Source organism: Schistocerca serialis, chromosome 1 (assembly GCF_023864345.2).
Source record: "Schistocerca serialis cubense isolate TAMUIC-IGC-003099 chromosome 1, iqSchSeri2.2, whole genome shotgun sequence".
In the NCBI taxonomy this organism is placed as follows: Eukaryota; Metazoa; Arthropoda; class Insecta; order Orthoptera; family Acrididae; genus Schistocerca; species Schistocerca serialis.
In genome coordinates this window covers 993,906,214-993,933,161 of record NC_064638.1, presented here as the reverse complement: position 1 = coordinate 993,933,161, position 26,948 = coordinate 993,906,214, and the positions used below count along the sequence as shown (strand labels likewise).

The 26,948-nt window shown below is 40.1% G+C and overlaps 1 protein-coding gene across 1 annotated transcript in view; it reads right to left on the bottom strand.

Annotated features, from left to right (window-relative positions):
• LOC126413059 (leucine-rich repeat and death domain-containing protein 1) overlaps positions 1–26,948 on the bottom strand; it is a 219,069-nt gene that overhangs the window by 41,400 nt on the left and 150,721 nt on the right. Inside the window, exons 4-5 of the mRNA XM_050082959.1 lie at positions 3,472–3,733; positions 635–868 (exon numbers count right to left, since the gene is read on the bottom strand). Coding sequence (XP_049938916.1) covers positions 635–868; positions 3,472–3,733 — 496 coding nt within the window. The remainder of the gene's footprint in view (positions 1–634; positions 869–3,471; positions 3,734–26,948) is intronic.

Here is a 26,948-nt window from a genome sequence, read left to right as displayed (position 1 = left end):
GTGTAATCTACAGTGGAGTTTGTTGCCTAGCATGATTCAGAATACATGTCAGATATGCTAGCTTATGAATATCATAAAGTAATTGGAATATTCATCTCTTTTTTCCCTATTTGAGTAGCATTTGATAAAAACCGGAAGAGGCCTGAATGGGAGAGGCATGTATTTGATGAGGTGCTTGCAGTACTTGCACTTGTGGCAGTTGAGGATGCAAACAAAGGGAAGGGCTGGAAGAAATAATATCATGTATGATAGTGGGGGCTGAAAAACCTGAAGTTTGTAAAAGTAAAACACAGTAACACAATGTTGTATATGGAGAAGGAGAGTGGTGGGGAGGGGGAGGGAGAGGGAGGGAGGGAGGGAGGGGGGGAGGGAGGGAGGGAGGGAGGGAGAGAGAGAGAGAGAGAGAGAGAGAGAGAGAGAGAGAGAGAGAGAGAGAGAGAGAGAGAGAGAGAGAAAATCCTGTCTTAGATTTCATTTAATTGTGCCAGAACTTGTCTTGAGACTATTAAAGTGCAGAATGTATTGGCTTACCAGTAAGATCTCTTAACACTTTTATTTTCTAATTTGTTAAATTCTTCAAATTATTTTGTAGTACATGCAATTGTGTTAGAAGCATCAATATTTGCATACTTACTGTCATTGGACCACTGCTTAAATGCCTTATTTGATTATGAGAGAGATCAATAACTCTGAGGTTTCTCAGACCTGTAATCTCCCTGAGTGTCATGTTCTCAAAAAGATTGTGTGTTAGGTTCACACAGCGAAGGGCCCTTAGTGGAAGAAGTGATCCATTCAATACTGAAAGGCAGTTGTGTCCCAACTGCAGATCTTCCATATTTTCAAGATCCATAAATTCATCTGATGAAAGCTGAAAATTTTACCACATACAAATATAATAGAAATATGATGCATATGCATGTCAATTAATAAAAATAAAAAAAAAAGAATGCAAACAGGAAAATTAAGACTGATAATAACAGTGAAACTTCCTAGCAGATTAAAACTGTGTGCCTGACCGAGACTCGAACGTGGGGGAGTACTTGCCCACAAAAGTCAAATGGCCTGAGTTTGTGTCTCCGTCCAGCACACAGTTTTAATCTAACAGAAAATTTCATATCAGTGCACACTCTGCTGCAGAGTGAAAATTCCATTCTGGGAATAATACCAGTTTTGAATACAGTCAAAAGTGGGGCAGCACTGATAGATGTAATGAAGATGAAAAGGTAACAGGTACGTAATTGGGTTTCAGCTGATTGAATGTAAGTCAGAATGTAAAACAAGACAGAAAAAGATGCCACAGGAAGAATAAAGTAACTCAAGGCAAGAGATTAAGGCAGTCTGTTCAGCACAGGCACAGGTGGACTAGGGTGAGGACATGGTTGGTGGGCAAAGAGCTGACCCATAGGATTGAAATGTCACGGCCACATGCCTGCAGGCATGAGTGGCCACTCATGCAGGCACAGAATGTGTGCAATAGAACAGACTGCACCTGCCCACAGGTGGGCTGACAAGCACTCACAGGCTTTTGTCCCCCCATGAGGCAATGCTGGAACGTCTGGCTTAAGGTGTTTTATATCAGCCTTTGCAACTAATAAAAATGTGTTTATGTGTTACCACATACAGTTCATTTCATTCACTTAAAGCATCGCCAGTGATTGAATTTTTGTCTGATTTTGCTTAAATTCGGAAGTGAGATCAGCATGCATATGATTCAGATAGTCTTGCATTTGGCACCGGTGTTTATGATCTTATATCGTTCTGACTTGTAGCATTACACATTTTCTGAAGAAGAACCTGACTGTAAATTCCAACACCAATGTTTATTTAGATTTTTTTAATTACTAGCGATTATCTTCATACACTGAGGAATGTAAGCAAATGTAATAGACTATTTTTATTCACCTTTCAGTATTTATCTTACAATGGGCTTTGTCGGAGTTTACAGTGATGTCAAGTTTTATACAATAATCAATTACATATACATGAAATGATTAGTTTATTTAAGTACTAAGGGATTTTCTTTGTCACTCAGGAAAAACATATATTACAATGATTAGTTTCCAGGAATTCTTCAGTTGAATAGACTTCACTATATTTCAGCTGAGTTTGTAATATGCTCTTATTATTATATTTATTTAGTGGTACTGTATGAGCTGAGTATGGTAGCTTATTGACAAACCTTATACTCAAGTATTTACAGTTATTATGGACTATTGCAATCCAGTATGTGACTATTTCTGGTGTTGTATACGTGCATACCACATCTCCTTTTGAATTTTTCCAGATTTTCTCTGGCAGATATCACACACACAATCTAGGTAATGTCATTATGCTAAGATATTTACAGTGGTTCTTGCAGAACTGTCTGGGTGATAGTCTTACTAAATGTCTGATTATCTTTTGCTGCCATCTGCAAATACATTCAGCACCTGAGGAATTGTCCCAGAACAATATTCCATACTGCAGATGAGAATCGAAGAAAGCAAAATATGACTGGAGCAGTAACTGATTGCTCACATTGTTCCTTAATTTATACATTAAAAAGTACAGAAGCTGGTTTGCTGCACAGATAATTTGTGTGTTCTTCCTAAGAATTTAATGTTAATGGTGCAATTTCTACTTACGTTTTATTTCAGAAAATGTGTATTGCTGCAAGTCAAATTGATATTAGGCCAAGAACATCAGTGTCAAACATAACAATACATGCAAAATGTGCATGCCCATAACACGTTTGGATGGGATGTAAGCAAAATCAGATGAAAAATGCAACCACTAATGGTGTTTTAACTGAATAAAACAAATGTGTATGATAAAATAAATATAGATTTTTAGTAGTTAAAAAGATGGATTTGATATGCCCTAAATAACCGTACAGCAACTATGGACATCATGGCCACACAAATGAAGAATATCATGCCAAGAGTGATACACAATATACAGAGAACTGAGATGTAGTTAATATAACACTCATTCTTGCATTTTATTCATGTTCTCACTGTAGAATGCATCTCTTGATCATGTTTCTCTTCGCCTTTCTTTTAAGCTCTTTTTTTTTTTTTTACACCCAACACCAGAGCAGTAAACATTTTCTTCAGAAGTTTGAGATATAGTTTTTCTAATAAAGATATATCAGTTTTATTAGAATTTTATGGTTGGTTGGTTGGTTGGGGGAAGGAGACCAAACAGCGAGGTCATCAGTCTCATCGGATTAGGGAAGGACGGGGAAGGAAGTCAGCCGTGCCCTTTCAGAGGAACCATCCCGGCATTTGCCTGGAGCGATTTAGGGAAATCACGGAAAACCTAAATCAGGATGACCGGACGCGGGACTGAACCGTCGTCCTCCCGAATGCGAGTCCAGTGTGCTAACCACTGCGCCACCTCGCTCGGTGAGAATTTTATGAATCCCATGCATACAGCTGTTTCAACTATCACTGATCATATTCTAAAAGTATTTCTTAATATTCAGCTTACCTCTTTGATCTTATTGTGGTCAGCATGCAATCTTTTTAGTTTTCTTAGTTTCTGTAATGTTCCATTGAAGCTCTGTATTTCATTTTTTGAGACAAAGAGACTCTCCAAGTAAATATACTTTCGAAGATCTTGTGGCAATTTCTGGAGCTTGTTGTCAGATACATGTAACAGTATTAGTTTTGCTCCATCTGGTGGTAATTCATCTTCCAAAGAAACCAACTGATTCTGATTTAAAAAGAGCCATTCCAGATCATTCAGGTGCCTGTCATGAAAGTCAATTTGTACAAAGTGTATCAAGCTTAGGGGAATCATTAAAAATTTGTTTTCAGAATATATAAATCTATTTAAAAATTATCTTTGAAACTAATACTAATTAAATGAGTTCCTGATGTGTTTCTGGAACTGTATACACTTGCAGTAGATATACCTATCCTTTACACAAGCAACATAGTTACTTTTACACATAAATTGTGATAAATTATACACAATGCGGACATTTGATCTCACAATAACATTCTTACACTTACAAGTAACCCTTTGAAAAACTTGCCCCATGCACTCACCTACTACCACTTACTCCAGCCCAACTGCCTGTAAACTCTGAAACATCAAAGGCAGAACAACATGCTGAATGTGCTCTACAGTATTAGTGTGCCTGCTACACCACATGAGCCATTTTGATCTCTCCACCCATACTGGTTTCCACGGACATTGGAGATGGGAACTTATTCTCCAACATGTCCTCAGACACCGCTGCCCTCCCAGACTCAATTTCTCTTAACCTACCCCCCACCCCCAGCATCATCAGTCTCTCTCTCTCTCTTTTTTATAGTATTTATTTATTTGTTTACTCTGTGACTTTTCTCTCTTTTTTATCTTCATTTTCTCCTCTCTCTCTCTCTCTCTCTCTCTCTCTCTCTCTCTCTCTCTCTTTCTCACCTTTTTATATTTAACTGTCTTCTGTTCCTATTTCCTCCTAACTTGAACTGCACTGTTTATTTCACTTTCCAATTTTTTCACTTTTATTCTGTCTTTAGCTCTCAAACTATCCTTTCATTATCTCTGGACTTAAGCTGCCAAAGTGCTTATCAATGTATTATCTCTGACCTCCTACTCTTTCTATCCCCTTTATCTTCCCTTATACTTATGACAGGTAAGTCCTTCTAAACCTTGGGTCTTTGTGACCTGCCATTTATTTTTAATCTTCCCCAACTTATTACCTTTCCTATCCAGGTAATCTTCCATCAGACTTCAGACACAAGCTACCTCTAATCAGTGTGACGAACAGAACTACTTTTGAACTGTGATGCATTTCATGTGACACCCATGTTAACCGTGTCACAAATGGTGGTTGGACAGATGATCACTTCACATCTGGCTCCACCACTGGCCACCCACTCCATACATGGCTACCAACTTCACAACTGCACCCTGAGTACCGCATGTCATTTTGCCACTGACACTATTTCGTTCAGCTGCAATTATGCTGTTACCACATGCCCATCATGATGTGCACTGGCTGACCTCTCAACTTAAACAATTGATGTTTCCCCCAGAACAATATACCCTCTGGTGTGCAGCTATGTAATGTGTTTTCAATACCATAGGCATTCTGGATGATGACACCCAAATTGTGACTTTAATTTGCCATCTGGCAGAACACACAGACCACATCTGTGATGTCATACTCACACTACCCCCTCAAAATAAGTAAAAGACTCAAAATTGACTCTTCTGCAGTGCATGTCACAGACACCAGAACAGCAATTAAAACAAAGCTGGAAATAAGTTCAGCCAAAATTTTTTCGAACGATCTAACAGTGTTCAGAAAGGATAGATTAAATACAGTTGGTGGTGGAGTATTTATTACTGCAGAGGTAGTGTGCCTTGTAGCGAAATTGAAGTAGATAGTTTGTGTGAAATAGTATGGGTAGAGGTTATACCTGACAATTGGACTAAACTATTAATTGGGTCATTTTACTGACCCCCCAACTCAGAAGATATAGTTGCCGAGCAGTTCACAGAAAACTTGAGTCTCATTTCAAATAAGTACCCCGCTCCTACAATTACAGTCGGTGGTGACTCTAATCTACCCTCGACATGCTGGAAAAATTATATGTTTAAAGCCAGTGGCAGGCATAAAACATCATCCGAAATTAAACTGAATGCTTTCTCAGAAAATTATTTTGAACAATTAGTTCATGAGCCCACTCGAAGTGTAAATGGTTGCAAAAGCATACTTGACCTTTTAACAACAAATAATCCTGTATGTGATGAATACAGGGATTAGCAACCACAAGGCAGTTGCTGCTAGGCTGAATACCGTAACACCTACAACCATCAAAAAGAAACGCAAAGTATATCTATTTAAAAAAGCTGATAAAAATGCTCTTATCGCCTTTTTAAGAGGCAGTCGTCACTCCTTCCGATCTGATCATGTAAGTGTAGAAAAGTTGTGGAATGTTTTCAAAGAGATAGTATCTACAGCAATTGAGAGACACACATCAATACCTTCACTGCATGATAGCAATGGTGAACTCACTGATGACAGTGCCACTACAGCAGAGTTACTAAACACAGTTTTCAGAAACTCCTTCAACATAGAAGATGAAGTAAATATTCCTGAATTCCAATCAAGAACAACTGCCAAGATGAGAAACATAGAGGTAGAGTAACGAAGCAGCTTAAATCGCTTATTAAAGGCAAGATTGTATACCAGTCAGGTTCCTCTCAGAGTATGCTGATAAAATAGCTCCATATTTAGCAATTATATACAACCACTCACTCACAGAAAGATCCGTACCTGAAGACTGGAAAATTGCTCAAGTCAAACCAATACCCAAAAAGGGAAGTAGGAGTAATCTATATCACTATATCACTAACGTCGATTTGCAGTAGGGTTTTGGAACATATGCTGTATTCGAACATTATGAAGTACCTTGAAGAAAATGATTTATTGACAAATAGTCAGCACGGTTTCAGAAAATATCGTTCTTGTGAAACACAACTAGCTCTTTATACTCATGAAGTAATAAGTGCTATTGACAAGGGATGTCAAATTGATTCCATATTATTACATTTCCAGAAGGTTTTTGACACCATTCCTCACAAGCGTCTTCTAACCAAACTGCATGCCTACAGAGTATCACCTCAGTTGTGCAACTAGATTCATGATTTCCTGTCAGAAAGGTCACAGTTTGCAGTAATAGACAGAAAGTCATCGAGTAAAACAGAAGTAATATCTGGCATTCCCAAAGGAAGTGTTATAGGCCCTCTATTGTTCCTGATCTATATTAATGACATAGGAGACAATCTGAGTAGCCATCTTAGATTGTTTGCAGATGATGGTGTCATTTACCGTCTTGTAAAGTCATCAGATGATCAAAATGACTTGCAAAATGATTTAGATAATATATCTGTATTGTGCAAAAAGTGGCAATTGACCCTAAGTAAGGAAAAGTGTGAAGTTATTCACATGAGTAATAAAAGAAATCAGCTAAATTTTGATTATGCGATAAGTCACTCAAATATGAAGGCTGTAAATTCAACTAAATACTTAGGGATTACAATTACATATAACCTAAATTGGAACGATCACATAGATAATATTGTGGGTAGAGCAAACCAAAGACTGTGATTCACTGGCAGAACACTTAGAAGGTGCAACAGGTCAACTAAAGAGACTGATTACACCACACTTGTCTGCCCTATTCTGGAGTATTGCTGTGCAGTGTGGGATACGCATCAGGTGGGACTGATGGATGACATCAAAAAAGTACAAAGAAGGGCAGCTCATTTTGTATTATTGCAAAATAGGGGAGATAGTGTCACAGACATGATATGTGAATTGGAGTGGCAATCATTAAAACAAAGGTGTTTTTCGTTGTAACTGGATCTTCTAATGAAATTTCAACCACCAGTTTTCTCCTCCGATTACAAAAACATTCTGTTGGTGCCCACCTACATTGGGAGAAATGATCATCACGAAAAAATAAGAGAAATCAGGGCTTGCACAGAAAAATTTAAGTGGTCATTTTTCCCTTGTGCTGTTCGAGAGTGGAACGGTAGAGAGACAGCTTGAAGGTGGTTCATTGAACCCTCTGCCAGGCACTTTATTGTGAATATCAGAGTAATCACGTAGATGTAGATGTAGAAGCAATATATGAGGAGCAACTTGCAGACAATATGTCATCCCAGATTTCACATTGGATGCATACAACACTTGATCCAAGATGTAACTCTATGGACACTGTGCATAGTGAAACTTCCACCGCAGTTATATATGGCAATGATCGCCATGAGGTAGATCCACTTGAAAAAGAAAATCAATTCTGGCCAACAGGATGTTTACTGTGATGCAACATCATCAATGAATAAATGCCTCATGAAATTCCATACCATACAGCGGGTGACCACGGTCAAACAACCAAGATCACTAACTCGCCACAAACAGCTACAACAACATACAAGGATAACATCACCATGCCCCCTCAGAAGGCAACCTGGGCCAACTACTCACACTACCGCAACATCAGCTGGCAATGATGGGTCAAGTGCCACTGTCACCTCAAAGCTGGTACCAAAATCAGTCTGCTGCTGCCACAAGGAACTGCCATCAGCCTTGAGAATTTCCAGACTCCACACATGGGTTCACTAGACCCACTATTCCACATGAAATCAGCAAATGACCTACAACTGCGATGTGTGTATCAAACACATGCCTCACAACCCCCACCTCTGGGGGGTAGATTGTATGTCTACAAATAACAACAGAGGCAACTACTTCCTGGTGGAACAATGGAACAATGGCATGTCCCACTATGCGTGAGGTTGATGTATTTATGTGCTCTGAATATGTTCAAGGAATGGGTTATGACAATGGACCTGTTGAGAATGCATCAGTGGTACCTTGACTGCCATTCAGTTTTGAATGCTCTCCACACCAAAAATGCAACACTCTGACAGTGTATAAATGACCTGTCTGCTGCTCTCACTCTGGCGTGTGAGCACTACTTGAACCTTGTGCATACCCACCACACAGCTGAGGACAGGTGGAGTGAGTGTGACCATACTCACCCTGCTGAGCCCTTCCCAGTTGTCAGGTGTCAGTGCACACAACACCTGTGCAGTCAATGGCCCTGGACGCATCTCTTGCAACACAGGTTAATGAGGATGAGTAGGAAGAACAAAACTGTAGTGTTAGGATACAGTATTACCAGTGTCCTGTGTGACACAGTCAACTGAATTAAATATCTGGGCATAATGTTGCAGAGCTTTATAAAATAGAATGAGCGTGTGAGAACTGTGGTAGGTGAATGGTTGACTTCAGTTTATTGGAAGAATTTTAGGAAAGAGTGGTTCACCTGTAAAGGAGAGTATATATAGGATGCTGGTGCAACCAACTCTCGAGTGCTGCTTGAGTGTTTGGGACCTGTACTAGGTTTGATTCAAGGAAGACATTGAAGCAATTCAGAGGCAGACTGCTAGATTTGTTATCAATCCATTCGAAGAACACATAAGTGTTAAGGAACTCAACTGGGAATCACTGGAGGGAAGGTGACATTCCTTTAAAGAAACATTATTGAGAAAATTTAGAGAATCAACATTTGAAACTGACTGCCAAACGATTCTACTGCCACCAATGTACATTGCACATAAGGACCACAAAGATAAGAAACGAGAAATCAGGAATCATATGTAAGCATATAGACAGTTGGTTTTTCCTCGTTCTATTTGCAAGTAGAACAGGGAAGGAAATGACTAGTAGTGCTACAGGGCACCCTCCACCATGCACCATATGGTAGTGTGTGGAACATCTATGTAGATGTTGATGTAGATGTAGCGCGGCACACTCTGCATTACCAAGCAGTGCACTGAACCCCATAGCAATTTTCTCAAAGTCAAAAGTGCAACAATGTGCAATCCACATGTCCTGGTGAACTAGATTCTAATGACTGCTAGCACACCATTTTGAGACAAAGTGTGCCATTTAGCCCCAGCCCAGTGGCTGACAGACTGTTGAACAAAGGAATAGTCTGCCCTTTGGAAACATGTGGGCATCACTGATAAAGCTTTTGTGGAAGAAAGATGGGACCATCAGACGCTATGGGAACAACAGAGCTCTCAACTTCCGAACAGTGTATGGTAGCCAATAACAAATATTCAGGACTTCATGCAATCAGTCGCAGGTGCTACTATCTTTAGTCTGATGGACTGTAAAAAGGCGTACCTCCAGCTTTCCACAAACCTAAATGACGTTGCAAAAACAGCAATAATCACACCATTTTGCTTATTTGAGTACCTCTTCATGTCATGCAGTCTGAAGAATGCAGCCAAAATATGGCAGCATTCATAGATGGGATACTTTTTCAGTTCAACTTCTGCTGTACCCACTTAGATGATATCCTAATTTTTTGTTTTTTCAGCCTTACCCCAGCAACACAACCAGCACCTCAAATAAGTTCTCACTGCCTTTCAGGATGGTGGCACGGTCATTAATGAAGAGAAGTCTCAGCTGTGGAAGGCTGAAGGCTTCCTATGGCATATAGTAAATGCCACAGAGCCAAACCTACAGCTGGCCAACCTAATCTCATCAAACAACTTCCTTTAACTTTGAATTTCCCTGAGCTTTGTCACTTCTTAGGGATCTTTAACTTCTATCAGTGTCATCAACTGCAAGCAGAGCCAATAAAAGCACCCCTAATAGTCATCCTCACTAGCCCAAACAAGCAGGGGAAAAGACAAGTACTTTGGACCAATAAAATGAGGGATGCATTTGAACTTGCTAAGGATCGTCTAAGCACAGTGTCACAATTACCAATAATATGTCAGTAGTGGATGCCCATAGGGACACAACACTGATTTTGAACACAGCCTGCATACAGTGAGCTGAACATGTATGTGTGCTACCACACAATGTTGATTACACTTCTGTTTCATCTAGTTTGTCATCAGACAGTGCCCTCACAATCATCTGCTCAAGAGTTCCGACTTGAAAGATGCCACTCCCAGCAGTCCACACGCTTGTGTGAATGCATCTCTTGATGCACCACTTCCTCTGCCATAGCCCATGGAACCACACACCTACTCCAAATCCTGGTATGGCCGCATCAGATGACTCCCACACCACCTTACCGTCTATATGGCATTAGCATTGCAGGTAACACCTCTCCAAGAAATGGTCTGGTCATGTCTCACTTATGCTCATGTCATGGTATGACTCATTAGGCACACTTCTGCAACACTTATCTGAGAATTGATCCAGTCATGTCCTGCGTGCACACCTACCATGGCATGACCTGCATTATGCTTCTGTGAGTTGAGATCCTGCTGTGTCCACTCCTTGCCCGAGTCACAGCACAGCTGGCACTCACAACAGCACACTCCACACCTGACAGTTGATGACAGCTCCTCACAGCTGCTCTGCATTGCAGAGAGCAAGGAGGGCAGCCTCTGTGGGGATACTCACATAGATAGTGCTGCTTGGAAGTGTAAGTATCACTGGGCAGAGAGAGTAGGGATGCCAAACAGGAATATCAGTGCAATAAACAAAGACTTCAGTATGCTGTGAGACTTGCACCAGCCAAACAAGGCTGTGAACATTTACTCCACTCCCCTTCATGTAATGTGATTGCTTGGATCCCATACACCTGAACAACATTTCAGTGTGGGCTATAAATAAGTTTTGTGTAAGTCGCCCCTTTCACAGATATTCCAAGTATCTCCAGGGAATCAGTAAATTATGTTCCAGGTTTTTGTTTTGTCATAATAAAAATCTCTTTGTTGAGTGTTAAGCACTTCAATTCTTAAAGGAGGCTTGTAATACTTGTAACAAACCCCAAAAATTAAAACTGAACCAGAAAGATTAGTTTAAAATTATTTGTTTATTGTTATGTAACACATTGCATCAATCATAATGCAACCACAATGTGAATGCTGCTTTCAGGCATAATATGAGTTAGTTCACTGTTCATAAGCAGCTAGGAATTGCCCAATTGCCCTGACTACTGTCATGTGGTCAGCAGACACTGTAAAGGAGTGTATTGGGGGGCTACTGAGACATGTGTACCAGAGATACTAAAGTTACCTCAAGTACAACCCAATTAAGTGGACACTGTCTGCTTTATGTAATAAATGAGTATTCACATTCAGAAACTTTCCAGGTTAATTAAAACAGCATGCATTGTGCCCCTGTTAAAGAAAGGGAGTGCAGAAGACAGGTAACTACAAGCTGATTTCTCTGCTGTCATTTGTCTCAAAACATAGAGAGATTAATGAATTTTTTGACTGGTGCATAAGTTCATAGCATTTTTATTTTGCATGGTACTCTGCTTGCTATGGACCTATTTATCAATTTTATTTGTAGATCACTTTTGCTATTTGAGTTTACATATTGTCATATTGTCCCTTGGGGATAGTGAGTGGAGCTTTGGATGCTAGAAAATGGAATGCCAAGTTGAGAAATCAGAACTTTTCCAACATATTCCTCTGTTTGCATTCAGTAGGGGGGTGACAGCATCAGAGGCAGCTAGAAACATTTGTGCCGTGTCTGGTGTCGGAAGGCACAGAAGTTGAATGCGCGCCAGGGGTCATTGTCCTGGATATCCACTAGGGGTCTCTGTGCTCCGGTGTGTGCCTGCACCGTGAGCCTCACAGTGTGAGTGTGCCACTCTCTGTACCATGTGAAGCCTGCAGCCAGTTGCATTTCCTGCAGTCATGTATTCAGGTGGCCGCGTGGCTCTACACCGGCAGTCTGGTATTCGCCGTGGTTCGCATGTGCATCTCAGCTGTACTGTGTTCCAGTTCCTTGTGTGGAGGTACACACTGTCATTGTTTGGATTGTTCCTTCATTGTTGTTGTCTCGCCACAATTCTCACCTCATGTTGTGTCCTGATTGGTCATAGTGTTTGTCATCCCCTACTTGTTTGTCTGTCTCGGCTGTCCATTGTTAGTGATACCTCCAGCAGCTCCCCCGCCTGTTGGCTTCACATCTCCATTCTCTGCTGAGCACTGCTCACTGGTTGCTCGTGGTTATAACATCACGTTTGGAGATAATGCCATTGGACACAGCACAGAGAATTATTTTGACTCTTCACAATCAGGAAGGCCTTCGGCATTTGATGAAGTTTGTTTAAACACATTAATTCATAATGATCCATGTCAATGTACTCAAGAACTAGCCAATGTGATGAGCCGTGATCATTCCATAATCATGCAACATTTGCATGCAATGATGAAGGTTCAAAAATCATGTGTATGGATACCACATGCTCTGAGCCAAAATCACAAAAACCAATAATATGTCAGTAGTGGATGCCCATAGGGACACAGGACTGATTTTGAGAGGCCATATGGGCATCTCTACTTGCTCGTCATCAATTGGCTCATGAACAACAATTATCATTCATATCCTGTATTGTTACTGGTGACAAGAAATGGTGACTTCATGCTAACATAACGAAAAGAAAGGAATGGCTGAGTCCAAAAAAACAGCAATTCTTTGTACGAAGTCCTGTGTGCATTCACAAAAGATAATGTTATGCATCTGGTGAAACAGCAACGGTTTGGGGTAATATGAATTGCTTCCCCAGTGTAATCATCACTGCCGACATTTATTGTCAACAACTGAGATGTCTCACAGATGCAGTCCAAGAACAACAATCAGGAAGACTGTGTGAAGTGATGCTACTCTGCTCAAACACCCACCCACATTCTGCTAGACTGACAAAAAATGCTATAAGGAGCTGGGTTGGAAAGTCATTCTGCATTCATCTTATTATCTGATATTGTGTCCTTAGGTTTTTCACCTTTTTCACTCTCTATCGAACAACCTTCGAGGAACTTCTTTTCTAAATGAAAATGTGCTCCAAACATGACTTGATGAGTTCTTTGCCTCAAATCCATATTATTTCTATGGTCACAGAATCAGAAACTTACCCCACCATTGGCAGACTTGTAAAAAGTGAAGGAGAATGTAATACTGATGATTAAAGTCTCTGTTATGTGTATCTGCTGTGTTTACTAAATGTATGGAAAAATCCTATGTACCTATGCACTAGCCCAATACTTGAATCAATACAACACCTTGAGACAGAGCTGCTCTAGTTGCATCCCTACGAATCATTTTTTTCTGTTTTTAATTGCTATTTGGTTCTGATTTTCTATAACATATATATGCAACGTAGCCACAAAAATCATCTAATTATTATTTGTATCAGATTTCATTCCACTTCATTATTGCAGTCATATTCTCAAGTGAGCTGACTGCAAAAATACAATTAGTTTTCTCTAAAATCATGTTTATTAAAAGTTATGCTAATTAAAATTTCTTCTACAGTAAGCAACAGCAAATTTCATGTGAGTTGATGTGTGTTTATGGACTTGGCAATGCCAATAATCAGAAAGACTGGTATTCTGACCAGTAATGTAGTTCAGTACTTGCGAAACTAATTAACTTACAAAGCAAGGAACATTAAAAGTTTGTGACCTGTTACATTTTCCATGGCAGATTTTGCCTCTGTGCTTGTTAGATCCTGACCTTTGCTACTGTACTTTTGTTGACTTAATTTTTATGCACAAAGTGCCATGCCTCACAAATTGATGAAACCATTAACAAAGATTTTTGTATAATTTATCATAATTTTCTATATTGTGCTTGTACATGCAAATGAGGTATTTCCAATGCAGAAGGTTAAAATGGTTTGACAAATTTTCTAATTTCCTGGACCACCACATATTTCACAAAAAATAATTACTATTAATACTTATAGTCCATTCTGAGTAGCAAACTCTAACAGTCTGTCTAATGATCATGTAGATTCAGATATCACAACATGTCCTTCTGACAGTCCTTATAAGATCCATTCAACCACCATAAAGTTGGTCTGTGGGAGCCATACCCTAAGCTAACATCTCTGCACAACTCTTATGACTATTAACATGCTGACATTTCTGTGAAAGAACAAGCATTGGCATCCACAAAAACTTAGTAATATCAGTGCTTCAGGACCCAATGGTGAATTCTCTAATGCAGGTTTGTGATTATTTTGATTAAAATGTGTTGCAAATATTAGAAAAGTTGGACCTTCATTGTCAGTGGAACATGTGAATACTATACACTATGAGTTTTATTAAGGACTGGACCAAGTAAAATAGCTCTTTTTTTTAACGGATTACTGCACGCCACAGTGTTTACTTTAATGTATTATGTAAACATAACTTTAACCCCTCTCCCCTTACCCACCTCAATAATTTCATCTATGTGACTCTTAGAGCAACTATTGATTCCTGGACAGTATTTCTAAAAATTATGCTTCAACATTGTCATAATTTATCTGATAAACTCCACCACTGGACTGCTGTTGGATGTGAGAGCTAACCTGATTTATCCGCTACTTGCATTACAAAGCTAAGGAACAGGTTATCATCCCAACAAGATGACATTAAGTATAATAAGTAGTGAACCCAAAATTGTGGGGTTGCATACATTATTAAGTAAACACCAGCCACTATTCATTACAGTTCTCAGATTCATGACTACAGAATAGTGTGCTACCAAAGACGCAAATAAGAAAAGAAGACAAAAATTAGGTTGGTTATCTTGCACCCTTTGTGAATCAGTTCAGCAGAGAAATACAGACTCAGCCATAGTAGAACTCACAAAAGTGGCATTTAATGCTCTTGACAAGGATGAGTGTGTCACAAGCATGTTCTTAGACTTTGCCAAAGCTTTTGATACTGTTGACCTATGAAACAAGCTAGAATCATTAGGAATAAGAGGTGCATCTAATGCTCATTTCCTGATCATGCCTAGCTTATAGAGAATGAAGAGTAAAGATACCACAAACCTCAAATAAGGAAAAAACTGGTTAGAACCAAAATGCACTGATACTAGGAACAATACTATTCTTGATATACACAGTTGGTTTTCCCAAAAGTGTCACTCAGGGTGAAAAAATTCTCTTTTCTGATGACAGCCATGTTATAGTCACTGATACAACAAGAGAAATCTTGCAGAGAAAGGAAACAAAATCCTCAAGGAAGTTTACAATTGGTCGATATGCAATGAAGTTATATTGAACATACATAAATCTAAGGTCATGTACTTAAAAACAAAGATGATGTGACTTACCAAATGAAAGTGCTGGCAGGTCAACAGACACACAAACAAACACAAACATACACACAAAATTCAAGCTTTCGCAACAAACTGTTGCCTCATCAGGAAAGAGGGAAGGAGAGGGAAAGATGAAAGGATGTGGGTTTTAAGGGAGAGGGTAAGGAGTCATTCCAATCCCGGGAGCGGAAAGACTTACCTTAGGGGGAAAAAAGGACAGGTATACACTCGCACACACACACACACATATCCATCCACACATATACAGACATTGGTCTGTATATGTGTGGATGGATATGTGTGTGTGTGCGAGTGTATACCCATCCTTTTTTCCTTTTTTCCCCCCTAAGGTAAGTCTTTCCGCTCCTGGGATTGGAATGACTCCTTACCCTCTCCCTTAAAACCCACATCCTTTCGTCTTTCCCTCTCCTTCCCTCTTTCCTGATGAGGCAACAGTTTGTTGCGAAAGCTTGAATTTTGTGTGTATGTTTGTGTTTGTTTGTGTGTCTGTCGACCTGCCAGCACTTTCATTTGGTAAGTCACATCATCTTTGTTTTTAGATATATTTTTCCTACGTGGAATGTTTCCCGTTATTATAACGTCATGTGCTTCTATTTGAAGAGTGAAAGTGACATAGTTAATTTAAATGTAGGTGGTAGCTCTATAGCTCACACAAGAAATACAAAATTTCTGTGAATAAATATTAATTCGCAGCTGAATTGGTGTGAACACACAAAGATACTTGCAAACAAATTATCACCAGCATGTTACACTCTAGTAGTTCTGTCAACAGTTTGTAACAGCCAGTGTCTTTAGTTATATACTATTCATCTGGACAATCAATTGTTAGCTATCAAATTCTTTTCTGGGGAACAAATGTACAATTTATGAACACAGTTTTCAAATGACAGAAAATGGCCCTAAGAATAATAATGAAAAATAGTAATTGGCCTCATTGTAAGGATATGTTCACAACATTGGGGATTTTTACTACACCATGTTAGTACACCTACCAATTCATTTAGTACATACACTTACATTTACCTGAAAGGAATACATGTAAAACTCACAACAGCATTTTCTACCAAGGAATAAAACTGTACAATAATCTGCCCAAGAAGATTAAAGAGATCATTAAAACCATCTTATTTCAAAAGGCCATTAAAAAGTACCTGTTAAACAGCACATTCAATACATTGAGGAATTACACAGATTATTTGTTTGGTAAAAAATGTAATCCATGTATATAACAACAATAAAAAATATCTATCACTACACACAACATTCTCACATTATTGCACTTTTTGCTTTTTTCTTTCATGAAAAACATTCACCAAAGGCATTATACTGTATCATACCAAAACCATATCCTTTTACTGAGCTTAATATCTCACTCATACACTTGACTGTGAGTGCCATCTCAGTGGTAGATCTGGGGATCCTGTACAGGGGAGAACTCAGGATACACCCATCCTATTAATCCTTTACACTCTGTAATGTAGAGACAGGGCATCTATGTGCACTCTTATTTCAGCCATCGCTGTCCGGGCAGCAAGCATGCCCACTCCACCTGACACAGTCCTTATCCCACTCAGACTGCAGTGACAGCCACAATATAGTTAGCCTGAACAATGTAACATGTAAGTAAATCTGTGTGTCTGTAAATCTGTGTGTGTGTGTGTGTGTGTGTGTGTGTTTGTTTACTCTATAAACAAAATTTCATATGAAAGCTGGTAACATTCTCAGTCTTCTTGTATGCTTTTTGACAAATCAGCACCTCAGCTATTTGGTGAGTTGTTAATTTTACTCCTTAATTTACTTATATTCTATGATAGACTCTCCATAGACTACTTGTGTAAGTATTATTATTATTATTGACAGTCCACTGAAATATTTAGATAACTTCTTTCATGAGTACAAATAAAGTCTTTTACAAAAAAATTTCTTAATGTACTGTCAAACGGGGTGATTTCGGACACCGGGGCGAATTCAGACAGTATGGCTTATTTGCTTTTTCCCACTACATAGAAACAAAGAGTTACTTATTTTAACGTCTGTGCACCAGTTATTTTAAGCACAAGATTGCATTTATCGCTTTCCACAACTTTTATTTTGTGTCAATTGTTTCCCTGGGTGAATAATTGATGAACAGACTCAATGCTAAAAATCCATGCAGTATCGTAAAGTGGAAACTTTCTATTGTTGCGCCGAGCGGGAAGTTATTGTAACTGTCATTGTCAACGCACTCAGTAGCTAACAGGATTGAGACAATTTCTGTACAGGTTTGTCGAGTTTCTCGTGCAAGGTTATAAAATAATGACAGTTTTTGTAAAACTGTGTACTGTGTGGGGTGATTTTGGACAATCCAAGAACGCGTAAGAGCGGGAGAGGTGCTACGTACAGTGTAATTACGACCCAGAACTTTTAGATAAAGCTGTTCATGATATTCAGAGTGGTAAATTATCATACAGAAAAGCATGTGATTTTTATGGTATACCTAAATCAACCCTACAAAATAAAGTACAGGAAGTGTATCTAAAAAAAATGGGAGGACAGCCAGTACTAAATTAAGAAGAAGAAGAAATGTCAAAGGAAGGTATCTTGAGGGCTGCACATTGGGGATTTCCCTTCACTAAATTGGATATTAGATATTTAGTTAAAGGTTACCTTGATAAATCTGGCCGAAGAGAGAAGAAATCTCATAATAATTTGCCAGGAGAAGAATGGGTGCATTTATTCCTCAAACGACCATCATCTGTTCGCTTAAGCAAAAATATTAAACAAGCTCAAGCAGAAGTGAACAAAGAGACTGTTAAGATGTTTTTCTCCAATAAGAAGGCAAAGCTGGAAAATCTCCCACCTAGAAACATGCTCAACTATGATGAAACCAACATGTCAGGTGATCCAGGCTACCTTAAAATGTGTAAAATGTCACCAAAATCAAATAAAAAGCATGTAGAACTTTAAAAAAAGGCAGTAACTGTCCAAATTTGCCCTCTATATACTGTAACTTCGGACAGAGATTTAAAAAACATATTTGTCCTAAATCACCCCAATCCATGGAGTGACTTCAGACACTTTATTTAACTGTCTCAGATAAATATACCTACACATACATTTTCTGGTTCTGGGATATTTTATTCATTACACATATACCCTACTACTTCCATAACAATCAATTTAATCTAACAATATGTACAAAAGTTACAATCAAAATAATGACAAAGCCATCCGAAATCACCCCGTTTGACGGTACTCATAATGAAATGAATTCTTACCAAAGAATGGAAAAACTGGTAGAAGCCAACCTTGAGAAAGATCAGTTTGGATTCTGGAGAAATGTAGAAAAACGGTAGGCAATACTGACCTCAGGACTTCTCATAGAAGATAGGTCAAGGAAAGGCAAACCTATGTTTATAGCATTTGTAGACTTGAGAAAGCTTTTGACAGTATTGACTGGAATACTCTCTTTCATATTCTAATGATGGCAGGAGGAAAATACAGGTGCAAAAGGCTACTTACAATTTGTGACAGAATCCAGACAGCAGTAACAAGAGAGCGGTGGTTGAGAAGGGAGTGAGACAGGGTTGTAGACTATCTTTGGAGGAAACAAAAGAAAAATTTGGAGTAGGACTTAAAGTCCAGAGAGAAGAAATAAAAATAGTGAAGCTTGCCGATGACACTGTAATTCTGTCAGAGACAGTAAAGGATTGGAAGAGCAGTTGAACAAAATGGACACTGTCTGAAAGGAAAAGCAAAAAGGATAATGGAACTTATTTGAATTAAATCAGGTGACACTGAGGGAATTAGATTAGGAAATGAGGCACCTAAAGTAGTATAAGAGTTTTGCTATTTCGGCAGCAAAGTAACCGATGCTGGTTGAAGTAGAGAGGATATAAAATGTAGACTTGCACTGGCAAGAAAAGTGTTCCTGAAGAAGAGGAATTTGTTAACATCAAATATAGATTTACGTGTCAGGAAGTCTTTTCCAAAAGTATTTGTATGGAGTGTAGCCATGTATGGAAGTGAAACATGAACAATAAACAATTTAAACTAGAAGAGAACAGAAGCTTTTGAAATGTGGTGCTACAGAAGAATGCTGAAGATTCAACGGATAGGCCCTGTAACTAAAGAGGAGGTACTGAATAGAACTGGGGAGGAGAGAAATTTGTTGCACAACCTGTCTAAACACAGGGTCACCGACTTATAAAAAATATTTGGGTGACCCATACTGGGGATCTTTCCCCAGGAAATTTTCTAAATTTTAGATGAAAAATAGTGAGTTTTAAAGTTTTTTAAGCGTTTTAGAGTCATAAGATCAATGAATATATAGCTAGCTCTGGAAAGACTGAAATGATATTTAAATAAATCCTAAACCATCATTAAAAAATAAAACATAAAATATTGCTGTCACACAGTAATAGCACTTTGATTAATAAGTGAAATAGCTAATTTAAGCTTACTTTGAATAAGGCTCAGGGTTCATTAAATAAAAACAACATCTCAAAGTTAATGCTTTAATACAGTTAATAAAGTTAATACAGTATGCCTATTACTTTCAGTCAAAAAGTATGTAAATAGCAGGTTTTGATTGGGTCTTACACCCTAAAAATATTTAAGTATTGGAAAATAACTAATGACATACTATATTAATGTAGTAATACAGTACTAAACTAGTATTAATACTTAAAACTGAAAATTTAACATTATGTACGTATTTATTTCTCTATTTTATAAGGATTTTTAATATTGCTCTAAATGCCATTATTAGGACTAGAGTGTCTTTAGAAAGGTGCAAATGTCAACCATCTGACTGGGTTACTGAAGTTGTTGATGACTGATCGGATATCCAATTCATCCAAAACATCTTGGTGGGCATGAAGAACAGCCAAGTTGTTCAGTCGCTTCTGTCCCATTGTTGATCGGAGATACGTCATCAGATGTCTAAGGGTGCCAAATGACCGTTCTGCTGTTGCTATGTGATTGGAACTACTTGGAGAAGCTTAATGCACTTCACTACTGCACATAACATTTCTCCAACTGCAGACTCTTGCGTAAAGTACTTTCTTACATCACACATATTTTTTAAGACAAGTTGTTTTTTATTAGTGATATCGGCTAACATACTCAAGTGTAAGGACAATCTCTCAATGTCTAAGACATTTTTGAAAATCAGTTGATTTTTCCAAATTTGTTTAATCTCTGTCTACTAAAAGCAAGCACTCTTGTTCATGTAATAACTTCAAGTTGAACAAATATATTTCAAGGAAGACGCAGTACATGAAAGTCACAGATCATGTAAACAGAGTAAGACGTGTGCACACTTTAACAGTTAAATCATAACTGAGTCCAAGTCTAGCAGATGCTGGCTGGCAGGCCACTTAGGTGGCGCTGTTGCTGTATGGCTGGCATGTAGAGGACACGCGGAACTGCGCGTCGGCACTTTGAAAGATTGGCGAGTCACAACACTTTTCCCCCCTTTGAATTTGTTGCACAGGTCTTGATGGAGGTGGCCTGTAGATTGCTAATGTCCATAGGTGTTGTTGGACTGGCCGTAAAGTCTCAAGGAGCAGGCTTCCTGTATGGATGGAAGTGTCCTTGATGATAACGGGTCGAGATGACAGGAGATGTGGGGGTCGAATCTGCTGGGGCCCTGTGCACCAATCTGCCCATTGCGACAAGTCCGGTTGTTATAACAGGAGACATGGGCGATGTGTCCGCGTCCGTAGGAGAAGGAGGTGAGTAGAGTTGCTCCAACAGATGATGGTCATCTGGTTCCTGCATGGGCACATCTCCTGGTGGCGTCAGTTCTTGTGCTGGCACCGATATGATGGTGAGAGGACTGCGTTGTGAGTAATGAGAGATTCCAGTATCCTGAGTGTCAGGTAGAGCCGAAGGTGGTGTAGCGGCATCCGGAACAGGCGTTGCTGGCACACGAGTCTGAAGCTGGTCCGAATGACGCACTGCAACACCTATGTCCGTCTGGATTTCATACAGGCGTCGGCCATGGTGTCATAAGATGTGGCCAGGACTCCATTTTGGCCCCCTGCCATATCCCTGTACCCATACAAGGTCATCGGCGGTGAACCGGCCAAGCGAAGGCACCCGCGGCCGTGAGGTGGAAGGCCGCAGAAGATGAAGTAGCACGCAGGGCTGTCGGCCATGTAAGAGCTCAGCCAGGCTGTGGTCGCCCATGGGGGTGAAATGGTAAGAAGCCAGAAATTGGAGAAGCACATCATCAGAATAAGAAGTCAGGAGTTTCCTCATCTGAGCCTTAAATGTGTGGACCAATCGTTCAGCCTCACCGTATGACTGTGGATGGAACAGAGGGGCCGTGACATGCATGACACCATGACAGGCACAAAAATCCACAAAATTGGAGGAGGCAAATTGCGGACCATTATCAGTAACAAGAGTAGAGGGAAGGCCTTCCAAAGAGAAAATGCGAGCTAGAGCATTGGTGGTTGACGCGGTGGTAGGCGACGTGCAACGGACAATGAAAGGAAAGTTAGAGTAGGCATCAATAACGAGAAGCCAATAAGTACCTAAAAAAGGTCTCATTAAGTCAGCATGAATATGCTCCCAGGGCTTCTCAGGCAAAGACCACGGTGACAAAGATGACTTCGGGGCAGTGGCCTGTAACGCACAAGGGCCGCAGGCAGCGACCATGTGTGTGATTTCAGAGTCAATGCCGGGCCAGTACACATGACAGCACGCCAGAGATTTTGTGCGAGAGACACCCCAGTGCCCTTGGTGAAGGAGGCGCAAGACCGAAGCACGCAAAGACGCAGGTACCACAATATGCAGCGAAGCATTTTTGGTGGAAAGGAGGATAACACCATCCCTAGCCGTGAGGCGGTAATGCAATGGATCAGAAGTCTTAGCAGACGGACAATCTGGCCAACCCTTCTGAATACAGCGTAAAATCCGGGAGAGGGTAGGGTCAGAACCTGTAGCAACTGCCAGTCGGTCCCCGGTGATGGGGAACCTGTCTACAACCCGCTGCTCGTCAACATCCAGGTGGAAACACGAAAGTTCGTCCCTATTGAATGCCATTATCAGGACCCATGGGAAGGTGAGACAGTGCATCAGCATTCGCATGTTGAGCCGTCGGCTGGAAATGAATTTCATAATTGAAACGAGACAAATAAAGAGCCCAACGCTGGAGTCGGTGTGCAGCCTTGTCGGGAAGTGACGTTCATGGATGAAACAAGGAAACAAGTGGTTTGTGATCCATAACAAGATGAAATTTGGAACCATAGAGAAAAACACCAAACTTATGAAGAGCATAAATAATGGCCAAAGCTTCTTTTTCAATTTGAGAATACTTTTGTTGGGCATCTGTGAGCGTTTTGGAGGCATAAGCAATGGGTTGTTCAGAACCGTCAGAAAAACGGTGCGCAAGGACTGCACCGACCCCGTATTGAGAGGCAACCTTGGCAAGAACAAGATGTTGGCCAGGTCGATAAGTAGCCAGGCACGGGGCCTGTTTCAGCATAGTCTTCAATTTCTGGAAAGCCGCATCGCATTACGCAGACCAGTGAAAAGTCACGATTTTATGCAACAGGCGATGCAATGGCTGAGCCACCGAAGCAGCAGACAGTAAAAACTTGTGATAGTATGCTATTTTCCCCAAGAAGGCCTGCAGTTCCTTAATAGATGTTAGGCGAGGAAGGGCATCAATTGCAGCGACAGTTTGCTGAAGCAGACGAATACCATCCCGAGTGAGTTGAAACCCCAAGTACGTGATAGACGCCTGAAAAAATTTTGATTTCTGAAGATTACACTTAAGACCAGCAGTCTGTAAGACATGAAAAAGTGTGCAGAGATTTTGAAGATGTTCGTCAGTGGTGGAGCCAGTGACAACAATGTCGTCCTGGTAATTTATACACCCAGGGACAGTGAGCAATAATTGATCCAAGAATCGCTGAAAGAGAGTAGGGGCGCTGGCAACCCCGAATGGCAATCGTTGGTATTGATAGAGGCCAAAAGGCATGTTAAGGACCAGAAACTGCCAGGAAGCAGCGTCGAGAGGAAGTTGATGATAAGCTTCTGACAGGTCAAGTTTAGAAAAATATTGGCCTCCAGCAAGTTTAGTGAACAATTCTTCAGGTCGAGGCATAGGGTAAGTGTCAATAAGGCATTGAGCATTTGCAGTGGCTTTGAAATCGCCACAGAGAGGAAAATCACCATTTGGCTTAGCAACGACAACGACAGGAGAGGACCACTCACTGGAAGTGACAGGAAGCAAGACCCCTGAAGCAGTGAGACGATCCAGCTCCCATCTGACCTGATCACAAAGGGCCACAGGAATGGGCCGAGCCCGAAAAAACTTAGGCCGAGCAGTTGGTTTGAGCGTGACGTGAGCTTCAAAGTCGTTTGCACAGCCTAACCCAGGAGAAAAAGGGGACGAAAATGTCATCGACAAGGAATCCAGTTGAGAATGAGGAATAGCATCAGAGACGATACTGACAGAGTCATCTATGGAGAACCCAAAAACGCAAAAGGCATCAAAACCAAAAAGATTCCCCATGTTACTATGGTCGACCACAAATATGGGAACCGTGCGAACGACAGATTTGTAAGATACCCCAGCATCAAATTGTCCCAAGAGAGAAATATTCTGTTTATTGTAACCCCGTAATTGCCTAGTGACAGGTGACAGGATTGGAGAACCCAACTGAAGATACGTCTGAGAATTGATGATAGTGGCAGCAGAACCAGTATCCACCTGCATGTGAGCATCTTGTCCAAGTATTTGGACAGTGAGGAATAACATCCCTTAAAGGGAAGAAGTACAATTGACAGACAACACAGAATCAGAATCGGCATCATTTTCATGAACATCACGTATGCAGTCAAATTTGCAAACGGATGACGCATGAACCTTTTTTTTGCATTTGTGACACATGGCCCAACGTTGTGGACAATCTTCTCGTGAATGTTTTGTAAAACACCGCGGACATAAAGGAAGCTGCCGTGGGTTTTGCTGCAGTTTCTTAGAGGTTTGTTTACGGTTAGGCCGAGGCTGCACTTGGTAGCGTACTGCGGCCACGTCGGCCGGCGGGGACACGTCACACGCTTCGTCAACATCGCACAGAGGTTTTATGTCCCCGGCATCGCCCCATGCCTCTATTTGTGCTCCAGCGGTGCGAGAAATTTCAAAAGACTGAGCAATGGATAGGACTTCATCTAGAGTCGAATTTGCCAACTGAAGGGCACGTTGCCTAACTTCTTTGTCGGGCGCCGATCAGATAATAGCATCCCGTACCATGGAATCGGCGTAGGATTCTTTGTGAACTTCAGTAACAAATTGACACTTTCTACTGAGGCCGTGAAGTTCAGCAGCCCAAGCACGATAGGATTGATTTGGTTGTTTTTGACAATGATAAAAGGCAACATGAGAGGCTACCACATGCGTTTGCTTTTGAAAATAGACGGACAGAAGTGAGCACATTTCAGCAAAGGACAAAGATGCAGGATCTTTCAAAGGAGCCAATTGCGACAACAACTGATACATTTGAGGTGAAATCCATGAAAGGAACAGAGACTTACCTGTTTGTTCATCCGTGACATGAAATGCCAAGAAGTGCTGTTGAAAACGTTTTTCGTAATCAGACCAGTCTTCCACCGTCTTGTCGGAAGGAGGAAAAGTAGATAGAGACAACAACGAGAGACGCCTCGCATTTGATGCCACAACAAAATCATGAATCGCATTTGTTGTGAGAAACGTTTGCTGTTCTATGAGACCCTGCAATAGTTGCTCTAAAGTAGCCATGGAAACATGTGGGTCAACGATGGAAAAGAAAAATCACTACCTCGTCATAATAACTTCAAGTTGAACAAATATATTTCAAGGAAGACGCAATACATGAAAGTCACAGATCAAGTAAATAGAGTAAGACGTGTGTACACTTTAACAGTCAAATCATAACTGAGTCCAAGTCTAGCGGCCACTGGCTGGCTGGGTGCTTAGGTGGCGCTGCTGCTGTATGGCTGGCAGACAGCGCCACATGTAGAGGACGCGCGTAACTGCGTGGCGGCAGTTTGAAAGATCAGCGAGTCACAACAGTTCAACTGCATTGACCTCTGTGAGTCCAGTTGAAGCAAACTGCTCAGTAATACAATATTGCACCATTTCACGAACTTCAATGTAAACAGCTTTATAGTATTCATTCGGGGTTTTGAAAGTGTGCAGTGAACTGGCTTCATTGTTTTCATACTTCTTTGGTATACTTCGATTCTGAGGAAGTGAAGGATCATCAACTTGTGAAGTTTTTTCTTTTAAACACAATTCCCGAAAGTGTTCAAAACTATTACGCCTTCCATTCAATATACAAATCAAGCCCTCATACATTTTTTCCAGATCAGCAACACTTAGATGAGTGCATTGAATTTTTTCATTGACATCCTCTACATGGGTTCATTGCATGGCAATAAAGATGTAAAAAGAAATAATACTTGAATTGTAACATTCACTCAAGGTAGCCTGCACATTTGTAACCTGCCTCTGTTTTGTCCCGTGCAGAAAATGTTTTGAAAAAGCTCTAGAAGACTGTCTGCAATTGCTAAGTTTAAACAGTTAGCAGTGTGGTGCACATAACGTGCTTTAGGTTGTATATCTAAAACTAACTTTTTCGTCCTTTGAACTTAGCTCTCATATTTGAGGCACCATCATAGCACTGTCCTCTTAAGTTATCCACTGACAAATCAGGATGAGCAAAATTGTCTTTTAAAATACTAAACAGAGTTTGTGATTCAGTGTTTGGGGTCTCATATAAACCAATAAAGTCTTCATTGATGATAAAGGAATCATGGAAAGTGTGAATACAAAATGACACTTGCTCATGAATCGAAGAATCACTTTCTTTGTCAACCATGATAGAAAAATGTTCAGTCTTCTTCACTGAAGCCAATACCTTTCTCAACACAGAGTTTCCTAGTAGATCAATTATATTGTGGGATGTCCACTTATACAATGAACTCTCTAACCAATCTTTAAACTCAGGTATGTCATTCTTTCAGAGTTCCAACAATTGAAAAAAAATTCGAGTTTACATCTATGTGCCCTCTAATTGCTAGTCCTTGTCAGCATAGAAATTGCACGGTAGTAAAAACTGTCTCAAGAGCTAAACAGCCTTTCTTCATATCACTATCTAAGTGTTCATTGAATTGGGAGGCCACACTTCAGTTAATGATAGAATTTAGTTTCAGAAAACCTGCTTTATATGTAAACGTATTTTCATGAATACAGATTTTTCCAAATCCTTTTTGCAGTTAGAAAACCATATGGATGTAAATGAATCTTCTTTTTTTGAAGAAAATTGTAATAGATTTTTAGCATCTGCCTCTTCGCAGGTTT